General features: G+C 41.1%; 2 protein-coding genes across 3 annotated transcripts in view; one reads left to right on the forward strand and one right to left on the reverse strand.

Annotated features, from left to right (window-relative positions):
* Window positions 1-17,989, forward strand: part of NFKB1 (nuclear factor kappa B subunit 1) — a 57,012-nt gene extending 39,023 nt beyond the window's left edge. Inside the window, 13 exon segments of the mRNA XM_054290107.1 lie at window positions 480-566; window positions 1,458-1,652; window positions 4,709-4,850; window positions 7,277-7,391; window positions 9,346-9,547; window positions 11,221-11,390; window positions 12,225-12,327; window positions 13,213-13,337; window positions 14,168-14,234; window positions 14,541-14,713; window positions 14,848-15,025; window positions 16,628-16,779; window positions 16,781-17,989. Coding sequence (XP_054146082.1) covers window positions 480-566; window positions 1,458-1,652; window positions 4,709-4,850; window positions 7,277-7,391; window positions 9,346-9,547; window positions 11,221-11,390; window positions 12,225-12,327; window positions 13,213-13,337; window positions 14,168-14,234; window positions 14,541-14,713; window positions 14,848-15,025; window positions 16,628-16,779; window positions 16,781-16,927 — 1,856 coding nt within the window. The 3' untranslated portion in view covers window positions 16,928-17,989.
* A 1,845-nt stretch (window positions 17,990-19,834) lies between these two features.
* Window positions 19,835-23,506, reverse strand: part of MANBA (mannosidase beta) — a 48,171-nt gene continuing 44,499 nt past the window's right edge. For both annotated transcript variants that reach the window (XM_054290114.1, XM_054290121.1), the window contains exon 17: window positions 19,835-22,933. In XM_054290114.1, coding sequence (XP_054146089.1) covers window positions 22,709-22,933 — 225 coding nt within the window. In that variant the 3' untranslated portion in view covers window positions 19,835-22,708. The remainder of the gene's footprint in view (window positions 22,934-23,506) is intronic.

Consider the following 23,506-nt stretch of genomic DNA (forward strand, 5'->3'; position numbering starts at 1 on the left):
TTTAGTTCTTGCAGCCGAGCATTAAAAACCTATAGGTCAGCAAATGTCATCTGAACAACCCTTTTTTTAGAGCAGGGAATAGAGCAGCATTTTTCAAATTGCTACATGTGTTGCTGGCAGCACATGTGTAGCATAACACCAGAATACAAATGTGTTGTACTCACAAAGATTCAAAAGCACAGAGGCAGCTTGTGATGTCTCAGTTGCGTTTCAGAGGAAAGACATAGCGATACTACATTTGTGTGGTGTTGTGGATGTTGGGGTAGACAGTGTCACTAGCCAACCACCTAGAATTTCTTTGGATTTTTGAAGGGGTAGGGGAAAGCTCATCTTTAGCCTGGAAAATTAATTGAATGGAATAAAGCAGAAGGTACAAAGAAAACAAAAATTCAGTTCTTTAGGTTCATTGTTCTTTTTGATGGATGTAATCATTTTTAGGATGTAATTCTATTGATTCTTAATCTTTCTCCATTCTCTAGGGTTCAGTTTTCCTTCATATGGATACTCTGCTTTTGGAGGGATGCATTTCCCTGGCGCAACAAAGTCCAATGCTGGCATGAAACATGGTAACAGCATAAATGTCTTTTTTCCAACAGTTGAATTGAGTTTGACCTGTATTTTTTTTTACAGTATGATCCAAAGTGTCAGGCAGGTCTAGCTAAGTGTGCTGGAGAGGGCCTCTTCTCAAACCTCTGACAGCAGAGGGGTTTGTGTAGCTTATACTGCCCTGCTTCTCTTTTTTCCTCTCCAAGTGTAGTTTCTTTTTACTGTGCAGTCCTGAGAAGCAGTGACCAAAACCCCTCCACATGCTTCTGTATTCGGTGTATTGTTTCAAGCAGCAGCCCTCTTGCTTGCTTGAATGTGCTAATTACAAATGACCCAAGGACTAGACCACAGAAAATGTATCTTCCTGTGTTGCCACAGTCTGGTACTACCCTGTAGCCCAGAGAAATCAATAGAAAAGATTAAGTTAATAATAAGGATACTCTTGGCTTCCTAAAATAGGAAGGTAATTTCAGATGTACGTGTTGGTTACTCCGTAGATAATTCCAGAGTCTCAGGTATGAATTTGCTGTTAGGAAAAAAAAATGTGTCTGAGTAATTCCACTAGATTTTGTGTGAGTACTTCAGTACTCACAATCTTGTACCATGAAAAGAGAGGTAAATTTGTTGTAATATATAAAAGTTTATTTCTAAAGTAGAGGCTGTCAAAGACTTAACAGCACTTTAGGGCAGTCACATCTCTGTGTCTGTCCATGTGTGTTGGCATCTGGAATTACATTATTCATGAGTTTAGTGATAAGTTTTAGATTGAAGTAAAGATTGAAGTAAAGTGAAGACTGAAGTAAATTTTTGTATTCGTTTTTCAGGGTTTGGTTTTATCTAGTTGAGTTTTATCATTTGCATTAAAAAAAACAATGGTACTGAACATAAATTATTCTACTTTTTATTAGAAGGTCTATCAAATTGCACAGCTGAACAAGACAGAAAGAGCTGTGATAAACAAAATGACCAATGGGGCATGAAATGTCATGTGAAGATGGAAGCTGTGGAGAGCACTGAGTGCAGAACATCTGCTGTTCATGAGAAAAAGGAGGATTCTGGTTTTTCCTTTAAGACTGAAGTGAGCGAAGCAGATTGCAGGTGGCAGGGTAAGTGAGCAAATAAATCTGTTTAGGGTAAATCAAACTGCAGTACTGCAAAGCAAGCATTAAAGGTTTGGAAACTTCAAAAATGTCTGTTCTCAGAACATGAAAATTCCGCAAGATCTAAGGTCCATCCCTATACCTAGTTCTGTAGATAACCTTCCACCTTTCTACTGCCACTGGACACTTGAGTTTCTGCTTGTCATGCAAGGACATAAGACAGCTTTGCCTGCTGGACATGTTAACACTGCCTTTGAATAAACTTGTGTGAGGAAGGAAGCTGCAAGCAGTGAAGGCACAGGGAATGTAACTCAGCAGTTGATATTTGGCTTTTGATATTTGAGAGACTTTAGTGGATGAGTTAATGGATGTTAGTGACTTGCAGGTCTTCCCTGCAACACTGTTGAACTGTGTGCAAAGTACCATTATTGGTTTGAATTTAAAATGTAAAGGTACCTGTTTACATTTGGCAAGTACACAATGAAATAACTGCAGTAGCAAAGTGTTATACATCAAAGTAATGCCTAAAAATTTTTGCTTTTTATGTATTTTTCATATATTTGTAGCTTTGTAGACCATTAATATGTGGTTTTACAGTTCCTGGTATTTTTCCTACCCTTTCTCTTAGATTTTAGAGGAATAAGCTAACCTTCTAACACACTTCTGAAATACTGTTTAGTCGTATTTTCAAGTAGAGGGCCTACAGAAAAAACATTTTGTTTTCCAATCAGAATCTTAGAAGACATAAAAGAAGTGGGGCAAAGAAGCCCTGGACCAACTCCACTGGTGCAGTACCTGGGAGAAAAACTTCCTAAGCAACTGCTTAATTGAACAATGTTTGTTAGATAGGATAATTTGTTAAACTTACAAAAACTGTAGAAATGTGATCCTGGGTGTGCCCATAGCCCATAACTGGACACACCTGGAAGCTTCTAATAAAGAACTGCTTTTTTATCTTACCATTTTAATACTGTTGTAAGGGGTTTTGTCTTTTTATTTCAGGCAACAAAACGAAAGGAGGAGGAAGGGAAGGGTAGTCATCAGAACTGGTTTAGCAGCAGAGTTCTAAAATATATAAAGACTGCAAATCACCCTTTCCCAGACAGCAGGATGTGCATTTCCTGGATTGTTTTGGGGTTTTTTTTGAACAGTTGATGGACATTTTTTGAAGGATTTGAGTAATCATGCTTAGCATTAAAAAAAAATAGTAGTTGGACTAGAGAGACATGGTATTGGTAAGAATTGAGCACAAAGGAATTTCTTGGTTCTGGTTTTTACCAAGTGCAACATGATCTAGACCACTTTTGTTATTCCCTGGATCAGGGAGGGAGCACATTACCTTGTGTGTGTCAGCCCTGTCTGACACTTGCTATTAGCAGCACTAGAAACTTGTGCCTTGAGAATCCAAAGTGGCACAGGAGATGGGCTGTAGTTGTAAACACCTCCAAGGTGGAGCTTCTTGTGGTCTGAGAACAGATGGTGCTGAAGCAACCTGCTGTTTGTAGTTTTGGTTGTGATAAATCCTGTGACTGGTTCAGAGAACAAAATCTTGTGCTGATAAGAAGTAGCAACAATGTACATTTAGCTGTCATGAGGGAGGGATCTGAATTGTTTACTTGTTTTCCAAACAATTGAGATTGTAGGCAGGAAGCTGACCTTTTTTTTTAATCCATTGTAATGGAATGAAAGGAGGCGATTTCTAGCTCCAGATTATACAAAGAATTGGTGCAGAAGAACAGGCTCCATAAAATAGCAACTGCAGGCTAGATCGTTTGGTTATTAGACTAAAAGATACATATAATATTTTGAAGGCTGTCTTTCCTGTGTATTTAGTATGGAAAACCAGGGAATTTGAACATGCAGTTCTTTGATCTTTGAAAATACGTATAATGAGAAAAGACTGAACTGCTTAACACCCTTTAACCTGAATATGTATCCTGGATATAATACATTTAGTGTTAAGAGGTAAATAGCAAATGTAAATCCATCAGCCCAGGCAAATAGTGCAGCAGCCACGGGGATGTACTGGCCAGAACAACAAGCTCCATGGACAGCTGAGTAAGTCTTTGCCTTACAGCAGTGAGATGTTCCTGTTTATCAGGGACGCGCTTCTGACCCGGTTAAATGCCTGGTTTTGTGTAGCTGGAAATTCTGGCTATTGTCTCCCCATGTGTGCTTTAAATGACACAGTCTGTTGTACTTGTTTTGCACTTTGTAATTCCCAACCTTACAAGGTTTTATGGAAACACGAAACTGTTTAAAATACCAGCTGGTTTCAGATGATACTGTCTCTCAGAATGACGCTGTAGTTTCAGAGCTCATCTGTTTCATTTTCACTAGTTTCTTGCTGATACAGAACCACAGAAGTATTGACAGAGCAGCTAGAGTTACTTTTATCCGCAAATGAGTTTCTTTTCTCCCATTTCTCCCTTTTGCCTCCCCACCATGACAACTTCTACTTTTTGAAATCTCAGTGGGGGCTGTCCACTTTATAATTCTAAAATCAGGAAACAAGTACTAACCATTGCAAAAAGTGAAATGTTTTAAACAGAAGAACACACTCTCTGTGTTGCTGCTGTGAAGGCTAGACTGCATGATTTGAGTTGGAGAATGAGTGCAAAGCCCTGCATTTATTCCATAGCTTTTCTCTGAGCTTCTCTGCATTGTTTGATGGGTCACTTAGGCTTCCCATGCCTCAGCTTCCTCAAGGAAAAATTACTCAGACCTGCAAGTTCCAGATCCAATTTCTGCTCCTTTTGTCTCATTTCACACAACTGCACATCAGTGCTGTTAATTTCAGTGCCAGTCAAACCAGAGGGAGCTTCCAGATTTGACTGTTCTCAGGGTTCCTGCTGCCTGAATGCTCAGCATGCACCTAGGTTTTGCTTCCTAGGCATTCGTTCTCTCTGTCCTTACCTCTCAGAAGTAATTAGCAACCATCTCAGTGAAGCAGTGAATAATGCTTGGTGCTGTATTTCTGTGACAGCACAAGTGCCTGTCAAAAGTAGGTGGTGTTCCAAGGAAAAGAAGTGAGCTGATGAAGAGGAAACTTTGTGTTGCAGATGCCCTGTTCCTGGAGAAGGCCCTGCAGCTTGCCAGGCGCCACTGCGACGCTCTCTTTGATTACGCCGTAACCGGAGACGTGAAGATGCTGCTGGCGGCTCAGCGCCATCTCACCGCTGTCCAGGATGACAATGGGGACAAGTGAGTTGACCCCACTGCACTTGCTGGGTTGAAACCAATGCTCTGCATAAGCAAGTGACACTATCACATCCTTACTTTTTAGCTGGCAGGCCCTATGCAATCACCTACATGTCCTTAAATTGTAGCGTTTTCATCACTTTTAGAAGCCAGCTAAGCCTCAAGGTGTCTAGCTAGAAGGAAAATTTCAAGTGACTGAGACCTGTATCCCACTGTTCAATTACTCTGAGAAAGGTTACCACTTTCACTCCATTTTCAGTGAAAGTAGGCTTCAGATTACAGAGAGAGGACTGCACAATCAGAGAGAGCTACTTTACAAGCTTTGCTTTCCAACTGGAAACCTAATGTCTGCTTTGAGATAAGCAGGAATATGAAGGAGGTGGGACCTAGCAACAAAATCTACAAGTGCTATGGATAGTACAGCTTCTGTGTTTAAGAAAAAAAAGGGGGGACTTAGAGGAGTATTGAGCAAGTAGGGCCTGCATTTAAATACCAAAAAGGTGCTCCTCCAATTTGGACTTGCAGGGCATTTTAACTAAGTTAAAATACTTTTTAGAATTATAATAAATAGTTGTTTTCTTGCTAAATCAAGAAATACCTGCAAGTATGTGAGGCTCAAGTTCACATTGCCTTTCTCCTGAGATGGATTTATTCTGTGAGCATAATACGTATCTGTATTACTTCACAACTTTTTGATAAAGCAAAGCTTTGGTGATTGTCTTCCAGCTCTCTTGGGGAAGAAGAAAAAGGTCAAAATTAATTAATAAATTGCCCTGGTTTGCACTTTAATAATTAAAATTATATGGCAACTAGAAAGTTTTTGATTAAGCCTTTCCGAAAACTTGGCTGTCAACAATTTATGGCCTTGAGACAGAACCCAGAAATCTGTGATTAGTGTATATTTACAGTGGACACTCAGTAACACTGGCTGTGACTGTATTTATACCAGTACCATTGCTCTGTAGATATCTGATGGCTCTGCAGTGGTGCTCAAATGCATCTTTTCATGCAGGAATGTTTAAGAAATGGAACTGACCTTTTGTGGTCTAGTCAGCAGTATCACGTATAATGGTAGGGTAAAATTAAAATACTTGCTGCTGAAATGAGAACAAAAGTAGAAGAACAAATGTGTTTGGAGATTTGGAAATAAAATGTCAGCATGATACAGAGCAGGATGAAAAGCATCTGTCAGAGCAGAGGAACAGCACTTTTCCAGTAATGGTGAGACTGTTTGTAGATCACAGGGGAGTTGAAGGAGGGAAGGTGCCATGATACTTCCAGCAGCAGTATATAGAATCAACAAAAAAATGCCCTTTAAGGATGAGTTTGGTTTGTAAATTTCTTTTCCTGTTTTAAAGGAAAAATTTAAATTTCTTTTCCTATTTTAAAAAATATCTTCTGGTTTTGACTGCTCTCTGTCTCAATTTCTGGATGACTCCTTGCCCTGAATGGCATGGAACTTCCTTTTTATTTTTTTGACAAAAGTGTAAATCTGAGACTGTTCAGGTGTTTCTGGAGTGGCATAACAGACACACCACATGTCCTGTGCTGATATTTTGTGTCAGCAGCAACTTGCTCAAAGATGAGTCTAGAAGGTGTGCCAATGAAGGGCTTGGCAGGGTATGTTCCAAAACAAAGGGCATGATTGTCAAATGAAGTCCTAAGGTAGCAAGGCAAATGGAGCTCTGTGGGCCAGGAGTCATGGATTCATAACCTGCCTTTTCCTGGTGCCATGTAGCACGTCCAGCCCTCACTGGTGGTGAGGGACCTGCCTTTGGAGAAGAGCACAGGAAGGGCCATTGCATTAACCCAGTAGAAGTAAAGTGACTTGCTGTGCAGTCACTCATGTCTCAAAACAGGTGCTTATTTGGCGTGATGCCTCTGGCCACTGTTGCAAATCCTGTGGTTGTTAGTCACTGGGCCTGAGTCCTTAGTCACTTTTCTGTTTGAAAACGAAATAAAGAAAAACCCACAGATCTGGGGAAACCCGCAAGGGAAAATCTGCTTTGGTAGCAGAGAGGCTTGTGGAAATTCTGCAGGAAGGTTTTCACAATAAGAAGTGTTTATCTGCTGCATAATTCAAAATACGAAAAAACAGCAAACCAGCAGAGAATCTGAGGATTTCTGAAATAATTTTTGTACCACACATTTTGTATATTAGCCTAGTAGTAAAGTAATGCTGAGGGCCAGCAAAAGCCATCCTGAGTTTGCTTTTGTAATTGAAGGGTTAAACAGTTACCTCCTGACCTGTTTTTTTTTCAGTGTTGGGATTCATTTTAGGTCTTGGTACATAGTGTTGGAATCATTATCTCTAATAGTCAAGTGTTTATATCAGAATGCATTCAGATCTACAGCAAAGCCTTGAAACTTTTGTAGTAAGTTTGAAAACAGTGTAAATTTGCTTAATCTGTTTTTTGTTTTTGTGTCAGTGTCCTTCATTTAGCAATTATCCACCTTCATACTGAGCTGGTGAAAAACCTCTTGGAAGTGATGCCCCGTTTGAATTACAATGACATCATTAACATGAGAAATGACCTCTATCAGGTGAGCAGTTGTGGGGGTATAAGTGTTGCTGATTGTTTAGCCAGTAAAACAGAAATTGCACAACTTGCTGTCGGTGGGAAGCGATCAGACTGATGCAAACAAGTTTAGAAAGGATATACTGGAAGGTTGAGGAGGAAGGAGAGCATATTGTCACTGGTTTAGTCCATAATTCTCTTGATGGTAACAGAAACATCTCCATGGGCTAACTGTGGAACAGGCCAAAAGAGTAAATTCTTCAGTTCATGGCTTCACTATTTGGCTTCTCTGTCACTAAACCAGAGGTGTGGATTACAGTGTGCCAGCTCTGGACTCCTCTGACCTTTCTGACACTGCTTAACTTGGGATCATGAGTCAGTTCCTGCATCATCAGTTATCTGTAGGCACATGTGGAAGCCATAATAACCTATGCGATTCCTACAGCCCAGATTGTATTTGTGCCCATCACATGAGCACCAAGATTTCCCTTTCATTTCTGCAGTAACTGAGAAAAGCCCATCCATTTGTCTTTAACCAAGGAGGAAAAGAACTGGCAGGCACAGTTCTGTCTCCTCAGCTATAGTCTGGCCTGTTTGCATTGTAATTCAAGTTCTGAAAAGAGCTGTGGGACCTTGCCTGGAAAAGAATCTCTTATAAAGAGATTGTGCATGCCATTGAGCAGTACTCTGACACTTATGTCATTTGTTTTGGTGTGAACAGTAAAGGCAGGTTTTAATTCCGTATAGGTAGTCCCAGGAGGTGTATTTTGACTTGTTTTCCTTCACATTTTTATGTTCTTATAAAGTAAGTTTGAAATGTGAGGCTGCTGAAAGTAAGCAGAAGATTCTGAATTGAATTCTGTGCCCTGTGCTTAACAGAAACAGGAAGCAAAGCTGGGCTCTACACCGGAAATAAATCCCTGACCTGATCCCTGATAAATACAGAACCTCTGCATCTCTCCCTTCCTTCAACTCAAACCTTAAGCCATTGACAGAAGAGAATGTAGGCTTGGGCTAGAATTTCCCTTCTCTGCAGATATTCTGAAAGCTGACATATACCTTACAGATGCAGTAATTAATTGCAAATGTGTTGACAGATGTATTGACAAACACAAGCTTATTGTGCAGAGCTGGAATTAGTCTTTATTTTTGAAGTCCTCTGTCAAGGTAATCTAGATATGGAATCTTACTCAATTTTTAAATTATTTTAGTATTGGAATTACCATTTCCCAGACCTCATTAGAATGCTTACTGTTTAAATACATGCATATGTATGTTCAGTGTGATGCTGCTCAGAACTGACAAGAATGCAGTACGCAACCAACCTCTGGAAGGTCCCAAAACCTCTCAGCCTGAGCACTGCTCAGTGCTGCAGGTGCACAGAAATGGGGAATGTGCAAATGGGATCAGCTAGTTCAACACACATGGCATAAATGCACAATTGTTCTGCAGTTTGACAAGTGCACAGAACCTGCAGGATGTTCTTCTATTCTGTGCAGCCATAAGGAACTCCTATGCCCATGGCTGCAAATCTCTGATTCAGGAGCAAAATGAAAGCATGGTTCATTGCTAAAGGATTTGAGTAGGGCCTGGAAAGCATGTGTGCTCCCACTGTGGCATGAACCTGGCAGCAGTGGAAGCAGGCTTGCAGTGTGGGGGGGGCACAGGGATGATCTCATTTCCCAGGTGCCTTGCACTGCAATGCTCAAATAGCCAGGTCAGTGCCCTGGCTTATAGAGCAGGCAGCATCTTTGTTCCTCCCAAAGTCCAGCGGCTGACACTGGCAAGGCAGCTTTTATTTCCAGTACGTAGAAACCCTATTTGTAGTATTCAGTAGAAAAGAAGCTACACCACTCCAAAGCCAACTAAAATCTTGCATATGTGTACAATCTTCTCACACTAGGAGCTTTTATAGGTTTCAGAGATTTCTGTGATATAGCTTTGTTTATCTTCTTATGGCTTCCTTCTGTCACTTGCAGACCCCCCTGCACCTGGCAGTAATCACAAAGCAGGCAAAGGTGGTGGAAGACTTGCTGAAGGCTGGAGCAGATGTCAGCCTTCTGGATCGCCATGGCAATTCTGTCTTACATTTAGCTGCTACTGAAGGAGATGACAAGATTTTGAGTCTACTCCTCAGGCACGAGAAGGTATCTCCCATGGTCAACCTCCCCAATGCTGAAGGTATGGAAAGATAATGGCTTATATTATACCCTTCCCTACTAGACAAACACACCACAATTCCTGCCAACACTGTGCTGCTACATAGGTAGATACAGACCCTGAAAATAACATCTTTCCCCATTTTGCATATGCTGCCCTTGGATTTAATATGCCTGCAGGCACAGATGAGAGAGCACAGGCGAGTCAGTTTTCTGGTTATACAGAACAGGAAGATTGGTAATGGTCACGTGACACAGCATGGATTTGATTTTTGTCCCTGTACATTCTGTTCAATATCACAAAACCTCAAGCACTTGTGTTCATCTTGTTCCTTATGCCACCCTTGGTTTTTTTAAAAAATCCCCCCGGAAGAAAATGTTTCCTCCTGCCTAGTGAATGAAATCCCCTTAGAAATAGTTTCTGCACTAGTATTGAGTTTCATATCTGGCACTTTGTGACCATCCAGAATTAGAGCCTGTAAAATAACCACAAAGAGACAGTTCTCCCATTTTTCAGTGTGCAGGGGACTTCAATCCAGTACTCCTGATCTAATAGATTGTAAAATGTCTGACCTAAAATTGTCGTCGTGAATTCAAAAAACTGTGTTCAGTTCTTCAGGAAGAGAGGTTTTTTTTGGTTTGGTGTTGGTTGGGTTTTTTAAAAAAGGCTTTATTATTATCTTTCTGGTGCAGGTATTCTTGAGGTGTCAGGTCACTGTGACCTTACAGGAGGATGATACTAAAATATTCCAGTTACTCTCCAAACCATTTTCTAGAAGAGATGTTCAGTGGCAGATGGGGCCAATGTGGGGTACCTACTTGTTTAGTACCAAGATGCAGATTTTCTTTTTAAGGCTATTCTCTTGAGGCAAAAAGATGCTCTAGGTGAGCTCTGTAGTTCCTGCCTTCTGTTCCCCCTTGTAATCTGATTTTTTTCTCCTTGCATGGTTTTGACTCTCCAAGTTCTAATTTATGCACAAAGAACATATTTATTAACACCATTAACTTCATCCTGAGCCTCCACTTGGAGTACTTCCTTAGGGTCTGGGGCCCCCAACATAAATAAGAAGGACGTGGGCTTGTTGGAGCAGGGCCAGAGGAGGGCATGAAGATGTTCACAGGTCTGTAACACCTCTCCTCTGCAGACAGGCTGGGAGAGCTGAGAATGGAGAAGAAAAGGCTCCAAGGAGACCTTACAGCACCTTCCAGTACCTAAAGGGGACCTACAGGAAAGCTGGAGAGAGGTGTTTTATGAGGACGCGTAGGGATGGCACAAGGGAAAGTGGCTTTAAGCTGACAGAGGGTGGGTTTAGATTAGATCTAAGACAGAAATGCCTCACTGTGAGGATGGAACTGTGAGGATGATGAGACACTAGAACAGGCTGCCCAGAGAAGTTGTGGATGCCTCATTCCTGAAAGTAGGTTCAAGGCCAGGATGGGTCTTTGAGCAGCTTGGTCTGGTGGAGGGTGTCCCTGCCCACAGCAGGAGTGGAGTGGAACTAGATGATCTTTGAAGTCCTTTCCAACCCTAAAAATTCTATGATTCGGTCATCTTTTAGTATATAAGCAGGCAAAATATGTTACTTTTGCTCAGATAACTCATTTTACAGTTTTCTCACTTTGAAACTCATTACTCTGACATTTCTGAATTTTACAATATTAATGCAGATGAGGGATGGGTTTTGTTTTGTGTAGGTCTCAGTGCAATTCACATGGTGGTGATGGCAAATAGCATGTCCTGCCTCAAACAGCTGATTGCTGCTGGAGTTAACGTCAATGCTCAGGAACAAAAATCTGGACGAACTGCATTGCATTTGGCTGTTGAACAAGAGAACATCCCCTTGGCAGGCTGCCTTTTGCTTGAGGTAAAGGCAGAATTTCTTTCTTCCAGGTCTTTTCAATTACATGTTTAAAAGCTGTTGACAATCCCAGAATGCTTCGGAATGACAGAAGTAAGGGGGGAGGGTCCTGTTTATTGACCAGATTACTTGAACTGCTATAGTGGCAAAGTTACTGATAACGTTACTGTTTTGTTCAGCACTGCTGGTGAAGCTTTTGCCCAAGTTGAGGAATTTAGAGTTTGTGACCCTAACCTGACTGCATATGCCATGTATAATTTGCACTGAGTAAGGCTGGCAGGCACTGAAGTTACCATGAACAAGTTCATCCCTTCTTCTGTCTGAAGTAGAACAGGTATAGAGTTGTGCAGAGAGATGTAGTTGTGTAATCTGTAAATATTTATCTCATCGTAACACCTTGATCCTGGTATCTTAATTCTACACACCCCAGCTGGCTGTGTAGCTTTCCTCTGTGCTCATGCATGGATGTGCCACCAGCCTGGCTGTTCTGATGAGCAGCAGGAGGGCAGGATTCTCTGCACACCACTCCCACCCCAAAGGCCATGGGCAAGCAGATGGCAGAAGTTTTACAGGGGATGCAAAGTGGCTTTTATCTACCTGACCTATTTGGAGATATACCCTGTGCCTCCTGCTCTAACACTGGAGCACACTACCACTCTATGCATGTACACAGTTGTGGTTCCTTTCTAACTCCTTCTTTTCAAGCAACAGTTAGAGGTTTTATGCTACCACACACAGAATGGTGCTTACTTGCACAGTAGCAGTGTTAATGCTGACATGAGCCTCTGCAGCTGCATTGTACAGATTTTTTTTCTTTTTTGCCATTCACCAAAACCTTAGGGTGATGCAGATGTGGACAGCACTACATATGATGGGACAACTCCACTTCACATAGCAGCTGGAAGGGGCTCCACAAAATTGGCAGCAGTTCTCAAAGCAGCAGGTATGGAAATAGATCTTTGCTGGAGACTTCTCTTTCACAGTGACAATTCAAGTTAAAAGGCAGCAAAGCAGAGTGAACTTGTTTAAATGTGTGGAGGAAGTCAGGTGTTAAAGCAAGAAGGTCTGAATTTCCTCAGAAAGTCCTGCTCTGAGGTGCTATACTAATCACTCTTCAGCACCATCTAATGGCTGGAAAGGCAAACTATGTTGGTCCAAAAAATTCTCGAGAGGACTTTGGGAAGTTTCTTGAGTATCTTTTGTAGCTTTTATAGCTGAAGGAGCAGAGAAGAGATCTTTTTATGTATCTGGGATAAGTGTTGAACTGCTTTAGAAAGAAAAAGCCAAAAAAAAAATACCATCACTGAAGCATGAGCTTGTAGTGTCTCCTACTGCTGTCACTTTGGAAGAATTAGGTTGGAGTATTTACTGGAACATTTTGTCAATTGTTCTTAAACCTAGTTTTTCTCCTTTGAAACACAAACCCAAGCCTCCCATTGCTGAGACTGCCTGCTTGGTCTTTTAAAAACACCCTCACTTTCTCTGACACTAAAAAGCAGCACCACACCATCCCTTCATCACATACATGCTGTGCTGTGTGAGGCAACATGGGACTGGGAGTCAGTTGATACAACCAGAGCTCTTTCTCTGGGCCCTAAGGCTCAGCTTATCAGTTTTTTTCCGTCTTTATAAGAGAAAGTAGCATTGCACAGAGATGTGACAGCATTTAAATGTAACTAAAAAAAAGAGCCACTTGCTAGCTTAATAAAAAGTATCATTCACCTGGAGTAAATTAGCTGATTTGCCATTCAGTACATAGAAAACATATTTTAAATATTATTGAGAAGCAACTTGAAGCCCTTTTCCCACCCCCCTCCTTGTTTTTCAGGTGCCAATCCTCACATTGAGAACTTTGAGCCATTGTTTGATCTAGACTATGTGAAAGATGATGAAGATGATGATGAAGGGATTGTGCCTGGAACAACACCACTGGATATGGCAGCCACCTCTGAGGTATGTGGTCTGTTTCCTCTTTCAGTTTTTTGTTGGTTTTTTTTTCTAATTATACAGGATAGTTCAGCTCTCTCAGCCAGCTCCTTTCATTGCATCCAAAATTACTGCAATTAATTCAATGAATTTGCCATCAAAAATTAAGCTAATTCAGCCATAAAACTCCCCTGATGAAACAGCATTGGAAGAAAGGTCCACTGAACTAAGGCTGCTGAACAGAAATGACCAGGCAGTTCTTCAAGCAGTTGCTCTAGAGTCTTCAGTGTGGGAAAGTATTTACCTGGGTGGGCAGCTTGTGTTTGAAGGCCCATTCTCCAAGGGATCTCTTTGCTGAGTGTTCTTCAGAACTGCAGCCTGTGTGAGGTGGGAAAATGCACTCCTGTGTTCTACCCCAACAGTGACTGAGCTGATTATTGTGCATGTGGCTTGGTGTGAATGTAAAGGATAAGCAGTCAGCATCTCTGCTCATCTGGAGCTGGGGAGTGGTACCGAGCTTAGGTGAAAATCTAACCCAGGCTGTTTTAAATGACTGGTTGCAGCAGCAGGCAGCTGCTCCTTGCCTAGTCTCTGCTACTGCCATTTATTTACTGCCAAGACTTCCTCTGTGTCTTGAAAATAGTTGCCAGATGACACAGCTTAAAATAAAGGGAGATTAACTTCTCAAGATTTCTCCCTAAAGTTTAGCACAGGTTTTGTACAGTATCCTTAGTCATACTGAGCCTGGGAGAGAAAAAGAATGCTGATTTACAGATGGAATTTTATACAATACTGCTGAGACTTAATGGACACTAACCAGATTTCTGCTAAATACTGACTTCAATGTATTCTCTTAGGTGTATGACATATTAAATGGCAAACCCTACGAGTCAGCAGAGGTTCTGGAGGACTTACTCACACAAGGTAACACCTATAAAGACTTGACAATATCCCTCTAGTAAGTGAGTACTGAAAGAGTAGTGGCAGAAGACATTGCCCTGCTTGTAACTGAGCTGCTGAGAGAGATGATGTGCCCTCCCACCCCCTCACTCATACAATGAGCATGATGCCCTTAAGATGTCTCAAGGACAAGGAGTACATTTGCAGCATTGCAGCAATACATTTGTAAATGCTGGGATTGAACTCTCAGTTTGGCTTTGTTTCTGCTTAAAAATGAACTGGTGCATGTTTTGTATAAATAATAAACTAACGTATTTCTCTGTTCCTCAGGACATTTGAGAGACCTGAATGAGAATTCCAAGATGCAGCTTTACAAACTATTGGAATTGCCTGATCCAACCAAAAACTGGTCCACCCTAGCACAAAAACTGGGTCTTGGCATACTTAATAATGCCTTCAGGTTGAGCCCTTCCCCATCGAAGACCCTGCTGGATAACTATGAGGTAATGTGCTGTAACAGGTTATAAAGAACATCGATACACGTAGAGAGCCTTGTTCTCCCGCACAGTGAGACAGTGCAGCCCTGCAGTTTTAGCCAGCCTGGATCATGCTGAGTGTCTGATGTCTGCTCTTTCAGGTGTCTGGTGGTACAGTTCAAGAGCTGATCGCTGCTTTGAGACAGATGGATCACACAGAAGCCATAGAAATAATTCAGGAAGCACTGTCCATCTCACGCAGACCGCCTTCCCTGGAGGACAGCACGGCAAAAGCTCTTCCATTATCATCACCACTCCCCTTTTCAAATGGAGAGACAGGTAAAACTGACAGCAAAATATGAACACCTTTATTTAAGATTTTTTTTCAATTTTCCCTCTCCACTCTATCTAGGACTGTTAGGATTGCACACCTTCTTGCACACACTGCTTCACCTGCTTACTGGTTCCAGAAATATTTTACTGCAGTGTGACTCCTGTCATCATAGATATCTGCTAGACATAGAAGAGAGAGGAAAAATTAATCACTTGAATCAGCATGCCTGCATGACAGCATTCATTCTACTGCTGCCCTTTGCTAAAACCAGACACCTGCCATTTGCTAATGGTAATGCCTTGGATGTACTGGGAATATGCAATTATCTGTGCTTTTGACTTCCCCCCCTGCCCCACAGCTGGATAAACAAAAATGTTTTGGGCTCCTAAACTTTTTGGCAAGACTTCAGTATTAAATTTCTCCTTCCACAATGTGTAGCACTCAAAAATGGCCCAGTGTTCTGTACACAAAGAAGCTGGGGATGGCTTAGGTTACACAGGACCTCGAGGAGTCCTGCTGGCCAACTGTCTGCTCAGAGCAGGGCCAGTGGAACATGACAAGAAGTTGCCCATGTTATGTCCAGTTGAGTTCTGAGCACCTTCAATGACAGAGGTTCTACAGTGGTTTTGGGAAGGGAACTCTTCTAAGAGAGATTGTGAGAAGTTTGCTATCAGGGCCGTTCAGTCATTGTCTGGCCAGGTTTAGTAACAAAAATGTTTGTTTTTTCCTGTTCAAACACTGGTAGTGCTGCCTGTAGCAAAATGTGGAAACTTACACCCTGTGTAAAAACATTATAGGTATTTCTAGTAAGAAAAAAGAAACACCACATCACTCTATTCCAATCTAACATTGCCAGTTTATTCTCTATAGAAAACTGTTTGGTCAGTCATGGAATAAACCTTCACACCCACCCAAAAATGTGCTTGTACACATACTGCCCCTTTAGATTCATCTTGAAGGGTAAGAGGGGTTCTGCTCCCTCTGCAACATAGAGGGCATCTCACAGTTTAAGATGTTTGCTTAGAAGAACAAGACTGAACTCTTAAGGTACCAGCACTGTTTTAGCCACACTGATCCCACATCGTACCTTCAGTTCCAGCTTACAGTCAGGCACTCCTGTGGATCCTGCCCAGGTGATGAATGCTACTGACTTGTTCCTATTTTGGGGTCACTTACTAGATGAAAGCTCTCAAAAAGAAATCTGTAAGTTGAAATAACATGAATTAGAAGTTTTAGGAGCCTCATCCTGGAGTTGCACACTTGCACAGAGTGTGACTCTGAGAACCAGAGAACCTTTTGCCCTGTGATCACCACAGTTGGGCAGAGTCCTGACCCAACTGCAGTGACAGCATTAGTGTCAGTAGAGCACCAGGCTTCTCATCCCATCCAACTTCCAACTGCAAGCTGATCTCTGCCAGCAGTACATCAGATCACGTGCTTTGGTGGCCTGGAAACAGTCAGTACAGCTTTTCCTATTACAATACCTCATGTTAGACCTATTTTCCTATTGAAGAGCTTGACTCTGTTGGTTTATATGCCTTAGGCTTTTCTCAAAGCAACCTTGCTCAAGCCACACAAATGATGTTTCCCTTTTCTCTGTCCCTCAGGTGAGCTCTACAATAGCAGATTCCAAGACCCTGAAAGTGTGTGTGACAGTGGTGTGGAGACCTCCTTCCGCAAGCTGAGCTTCACCTACTCAGACTCTCTGAGCAGCAAGTCCTCACTAACACTTGGCAAAATGGCCCTGGGTTGTGGACATCAAAGCTCAGGGCAAAGCAATTACATGGCTGACTAGTGATCTTCAGTTGGCAAGATGCAGTTACAGGAAGAAATGGGACATTTCAAATTACATCAGTGTCATCCTGGCCAGAGGGAAGGGAACTCACAACCAAAAGTACACTGGATGAATCTCACCTGAACCCAAACAAATGGCAACTGCAGCATGTGACTCCTAGCCACTGCTTCCTTCCTCAAGTACATTTAATTGTGTTCATTTACAAGCCATTTACAACACGGGCTCCACTGCTGCATTAATACACAGGTCTGGATGTTGTCAAAGACTTACTGAACTTCCTTGGTCTGTGAGGATTTTTTTTTACAGATGAAAAAGAAGTTGTTAATGCATAATACAAACTTACTAAAGAGGTTAAGCACAGGAGCAATCAGAGGATACCGTTTCTAGCTGCTCTCTTCATAATTTTTGCAGCACAGTTGCATGCAAACAGCTTATAAAATAGCTGGCAAAGAAAAATCATTACTTTAATCACAACAGAGACAACTTAGCAAAAAAAGAGAATCCTAAAAGAATCTTGTATATTTCAAATAATGTATTTAAACTTAACTTTGGTGCCTCTTATTCAAAAATTTTTCAAGTTTGGCATTTTCCTACTTGTAAATAGTTTTTTTTATATCCGTTCCTTTTTGGAAAAGCGTGCTTTTTAAATGCTTATTTTTATTTTACTTTTATAATAAAACCCCAAAATTAATGCTCCTGTCTGTGCCTGCTGTGATTCTTACATTACTTTTCAAGTAGAGGTATTGAAGATTTAGCATCTCTATTTTAGGCATCGATACAAGATCATGCTGATTTCCGAGCACTAAAATGAAAGGTTGCAAGCCACCTGTCTTAAGCCTGAAGTATCTTTTATGGAGGGAGAGCAGGACTATCAGCTACTGCTGAGCATCTGTACTTTGAGATTAAGGCCTCTTCTTTTAGTTCTCCTTATTATGGTGGCAGAGAATCATTTACACTGAAACAAACTATTTAGTGTCTCAGCAAATTTCTGATGAGACAGCTCTCCTTTGGGCTATCTAGACTCTCCTGTAGTAACTGTGCTCATAAGCAGTGTTTCTTCTTGTCTGACATCAATTCTGAGATGGTGAGTGTCCTGTTATTGATGTTGGCACAACTAAACAGAACAGGCATCAGAGTTCATGATAAAAAAACCAGGAGGGACACTGTACCACTGTCACTTACCTCTAGCCAACTTTTTTTGGCACAAAGAAGGAGTGTTGACAGGGTCGTTCTTGGCTCAGCTCAGTCTTCAGTAACCTGGGTGTCACTCCTGAGAAAATGAATCCAAATAAACCTTGAAAATGGTTATGTTTAGAGTGGTAGCTGCTGTAATCAATTGAATGATGAGTAACGAAAAAAAACTTGTGAATTTATTTTATAATCCGGCTGAATTACTGAAAATGTTAATTACTTCCAGAGAAGAAGATTAAAAGTGCCATTCATTCGTTCTTTCAGTTCTTGTATGTATAATCATCCAGGCAATGTCTAAGGCATATAGATTTTTGTTCAATTAATGTACTTCTCCAGTGTTCTCTTTGTATTCCATCTCTAATAGAAACAGGCAAAGGTTCTTATATTTCCAGGAGTGGAGGGGCTTTTTGGGCCCCAGGAGAGCTGCTGTTCCAAGTAAAACACACCACCTGCTTCCAAAGAATTTCCAGTACAGCTCAGGGGGCTGGCAGAGATTTTTACTGAGGTTTCTACAATGCCGCAGGTCACCAGGGCACCCTGGCTGTTATGCACAACTTTTAGCTTTAGTTCTGACCAGCTCTGCTTTTAAACCACCAGGAGACACCTGGATCTGTATTTCCTTAAAGCACTTTGTGACCAGATGTTGCATAATAGCTGTTTATCAGGTTAGTGATCATGCACAGCAGGTCCCCTAGGCCCTATGTATGGAAGTGCTTTAAATGGCAGCCTGGCAGCTTCTCAGTTTCATTGTATTTAATAAAAAAGACTTTAATCTTTTTTGGTTTTTTCCCCTTTTTTTAGAGATAGAAAATTGTTGCTGAGCTCATCTGTTTACACCTGGCTTATACAGAGAAACCTCCAAACTTAATCTGTATGTGCAGTGGAATAGAGCTCGCTCTGTTATTCTGCTGCTCTGCTGCAGTAATAAACAGAAAATTGTTGAAAGCAGCAAAAGTTGTAACAACAGATCTCTTCAGATGTTCTCTGCATTTGATATGAAATGAAAGATTCAGAAAGTTCTACTGCCCTTGATTTTAGATTAGCTGCTACAGTTGCATGTTTCCTGGCATCATCTTGGCATGTATGTACAAACTTGGAAATCACTGGGAAGATCTAGGCAGCATTCTGAGATTCTGTGGACTGCAGGAGGATAAGAATCTTACCTACATGTAGTGGTGTATGAACTGTCTTTTCTCCCTTGCCTGGAAAGTAAAACGCTTTTTTCACACATTTAAGAAAAAAGAGCCACTCTTCTTGCTTCCCCCAAGTAAAGTGACAGGAATGCTGGTGCCCATTTGCTAGTTTATGGTCAATACTCACCCACCATCCACAGCTTCTGGTGTTTCTGGGTGATCATGCCTTGAAATAAAGGAGTTCTAGAGTAATGGCCAATGGTCAGTCCAAACTTTTGCTGGCTCCAAAAGACTCCTACAGAAAAAGACAACACAAGTTAATTACCAAGGAGTTGATTTCCTCCTTTCAGCATTATGAAGCAGCCTGATGTCCCACTTAGACCCAGGCTGCAGTATGTTTTTCCATGGCCTCATTTAAATCAAACTACTACAGAATTTTTTAGCCATCCAGTCACCCTTGCCATATGTACAATGCAGAAGAGCACTAGTTCAGGTATTACAGGTCTCTGCTGACTGACTACTTCTTACAGAGATGGCCTTTTCCCATTTAAGTTTTGGTTTTCCACACCAATTGAATTAATTTGGGGCCTTTGTTTTGCTACCTTGTAACATCTGACTGGAAAGCAAGGTTATGTAAACACAACTCTTGGATTGAAACCTGTCCTAAAAACCATGAATTCCTGGTACCCTAAGTGGGTAAGAAAGAAAACAGTGATGCTGGCAATAAAAAGGCTGGCTTGTAAGCTTCAAACCCCAGCTCTCCTGTACTGAAAATAAGAAACTCACTGGCCCATCTCTCTGCTCCTGACACTGGTTCAAGTTAATGAAAAGGTCTCTGCTACACATCTCCAAAACCAAAAGGGAACTAACTAACAGAAGTAAAAGTACTGAGAAAGATGTGCTTCTAAGGCAGAATACTTGTCCAGACCACAAGGTATGCAAACAGCAGGTAACAAGAAACACTAACTATGAACTATGAACACTTACTTAGAGAGCAATTTTTAGACACATTTGCATGCTTCTTTCCCGGAGAAAATGCAGAACTTGAAAAAGCTTCCAAGGACACGCTCCAGTAAACTGGAGCAAAATAAGTCTTCCTTGTGTGGCAGGAAGTACAAACAGCTGCCCTCCAAAGCTCAAAACGGCCTCTGCAAGCCCAGAATGTGTTCACAGCTAAATCCCAGCCAGAGAATGGTTTTAGGACAACAGATTAGCCAACACCATACAGTGTTCTTCCCAAACCTGCTCTCAAGTTCTGTTCTGGAAGGGCATTTGTCATGGCTGTGGGGCACTCTGGCTGCTGCTTTTGCCATCAGTGGAGAACAGCCCAGAGGAGCCCAGGAGCAAACAAAGGTCATGAGCACAAGAGAATTCCCTGGTCCTTAACAAGACACTGCAAGGAAGTACCCTGAAGGAACACTGACAGGGCCAGTCCCCTCTGCTGCTGCCACCAATACTGTAATGACACTGAGGACAAGCAGCACAGCTACCAAATGCTGTCCTAAGGCTCCGGCTGCCAAACCCTCATCAGACAGAACTGGCAATACAGGTTACAGCTGCTGCAGCTGTAACAACACCCAGCTGGCAAGATGGATGTGTTGACAGGAGTGCAGGTTACCAGTGCTGCCTTCCTATCTCTGCCCAGATCTGAGATAAAGGCAAAACAATGTAACCAATACAGCACAGGATGGCACTGCCAAAGTAACAATGGTTAACCAAAGCACACCTTACAGCCACTGCTGCACGGTGAGAGAACGGCTTCTATAAACACACACCTACTGCAACACCAAGAACTCAAAAGAACATATTAAGGATATTAAAACAATAATGGAAGTCAACCTTCCCCTTTAAATTCTGTTTTGAGTTCAAGCATTTGGCTTAAGCAATTGCTAATCTTTCACAATGGCACCTAGTGCTGAATTAAAGATTTTCATTGAGAAAGAATGGACCTACTACTTAGGGAGCTCCTGACCTTCAAAAACAGCAATAATTTTTAAAATATCCCAAACCTTGCTATGTCAATCTGGTAACTGCAGAAAGCAACAGGAAAAAAAATAATAGAATGCTGTTATGTTTAACTGTGCTGGTAGACTTTATTTGCATAGCCACTTCATCACTTGTTAATCATGTACCACATCATTTCTTTTCAAGATTTTGCCTAAAAATTGTGACAGGCTAGATGAGGTCACAGTTATCCAAATTAATAATTAATGGATTTTGCTTCTAGCAATCCAGAAGTTTTTCTACATATCTTAAACTTCACTCATTTGCTGAGATGAACAAATATCACTGACCTCCAGATAGGTCTCTTGATTGTCTCTAAACAAGTGATTCCTCCAAAGTTTTATTTATTTAACACTGTTAAGTGCCATTTTGAAATTCTATCTAGATGTTGCTGGAAGAGACATTTCTCCATCAATGTAAAAGAAAGACATCAACAGACTTGCCCTCTTCCTAATACACTGCAACAGTATATATTAATCATATTTTCTCTACATTTGTTCTTTCTTACCTTATGTTGACTTTCTTACCTTATGCTTTGATTCCACCTTGATTCCAGGACACCAAAAAAACTGAAGGATTTTTCTGGTATTGCTGGCCCATGATGCCTCTCAGAACAGTTTTTTCATTTCCTTTGTCAGCGCCTGCATTTGTTAAGTTTTAGTCATGACTGTCATTTTCCCTATCTATATTACAAAATCTATTAACATTGGCACATACACATCCATATTTTGATTGTTTTCATGTCTTCTTTTAACTAGGACTTGTTTTGAACCAGATGCAACTGCAGTTAGTTGTTTTGGTGACCCAATAAAGCATCTGTAACAAACTCTCATTAATCATTTCCCTTTCATCTGTAAGTTTTTCCTCTCGCTCAGGAGTATGTCAGCTTTGGTTAACACCAAAGTATCAACATGCTCATTAAAACTGTGATCACAACTCAACTGAGTCTGAGTTCTCCAGTGGAACACACAGCTGCTGCCCCCACACGTGCCCCAGACCCCCCACACCACCAGTGAGCAATGCCCTCGTGCTGCTTTTACAACAGCGATGGACTTCAGTGGCAGAGCTCCTTCAAACTCCACCTACTGCCATGCTGATTTTGCTTTGCAAGAAAATTAATATTTGCTTGGGTGGACAGAGGATCCTTGTGGAACACCAGCAAGACCCCAGCTGCATTCCAAACCAAGACTGACAGACAAGCCAAATGTTTAGCAACCTGCCCATGGAGTGGCTGGAGGCAGTCCCAGCTTCACTCCCTATCCTTCTCCCTTGCTCTCAGCATACACCTTGCTGGTATCCTAAACTGAATTTCCACTTACAGCATAGTGGAACTAGAAAAAAATATGGATGTGTTTTCAATACACCACATATATTATATGTAAGCTTTGCTGTTGGTATCTTTACAATGAACCAGCAGTTACAATTCACAAGACAGGAAGACACAGTATATTCTTTAGCCAGTTCAAAGTACACGTCACTTCAGAGAAATGAAATTTCAATGAAATTCTTCTAATTTTTATTTCTCCTCCTGTTTCACTCTTTATCTAGAATGAAATGAAGTATTCTCAGACAACATCCAGTAGAGAGGTCAAGATTAGTGAACTTTTTAGCTCTTCAACACTAGTAGGTTCCCAAGGATAAAACACAACTGTTTTCTTCTTTTCAGTCATAAGGAAACCATTATCACTAAATCTGCCTTTTATACTCCCTACATCCAAAGTAACAAAAGGAGCAATTGCAGTGGTCTGAAGAACAAATATATAAATGCCATCTTGTTGGGACACAGAGGCCTGAAAGAGAAATAAAAAATATGTATTATTAAAAAAATACATGTCAAAGAAGACTCCAGTTACACCCAAACTGGAAAACACCTGCATACTAGTAGGCTGAACAATCACATCTCATCAAAAGCAGTATTCTTCATATCTAAGAATCATGTAAAAACTGCAAATGTTACTAGAGCCTTCCTACAGAATACTACAGACTGGAAAAATGCCAAGAAGCATTATCACTTTGCCATCTTCTTATGAGAATAACTGAGTAAATGGTAATCTGAGTTCTACATAGTACTGGTATCCTGTACTTACTGCAGTGAAAGAGATTTGTCCTTTCACCAACACTTCACTCAACTTACCAGTTCACATCTGCTAAAAGAGCTTGCATTTCAATTATATACAGAATAGAAATACACAAAAGACAAAGATGGTAAAAATCCCAGTAAGACAGAAAGACATCTCATCTTAATGCATCATGGCAGTAAAGCCCTCATACTTAATTTAGTTATATATTACAAAAAAATTGTAAAATGTAAGGTCAAGGTATAATGTTTTGTATTAAGTTCTATCAGCACTTAAATCTCAGAG

Source organism: Melozone crissalis, unplaced genomic scaffold, assembly GCF_028551555.1.
Source record: "Melozone crissalis strain CALT ecotype California unplaced genomic scaffold, PUWL_Pcris_2 ptg000006l_1, whole genome shotgun sequence".
NCBI lineage: Eukaryota > Metazoa > Chordata > Aves > Passeriformes > Passerellidae > Melozone > Melozone crissalis.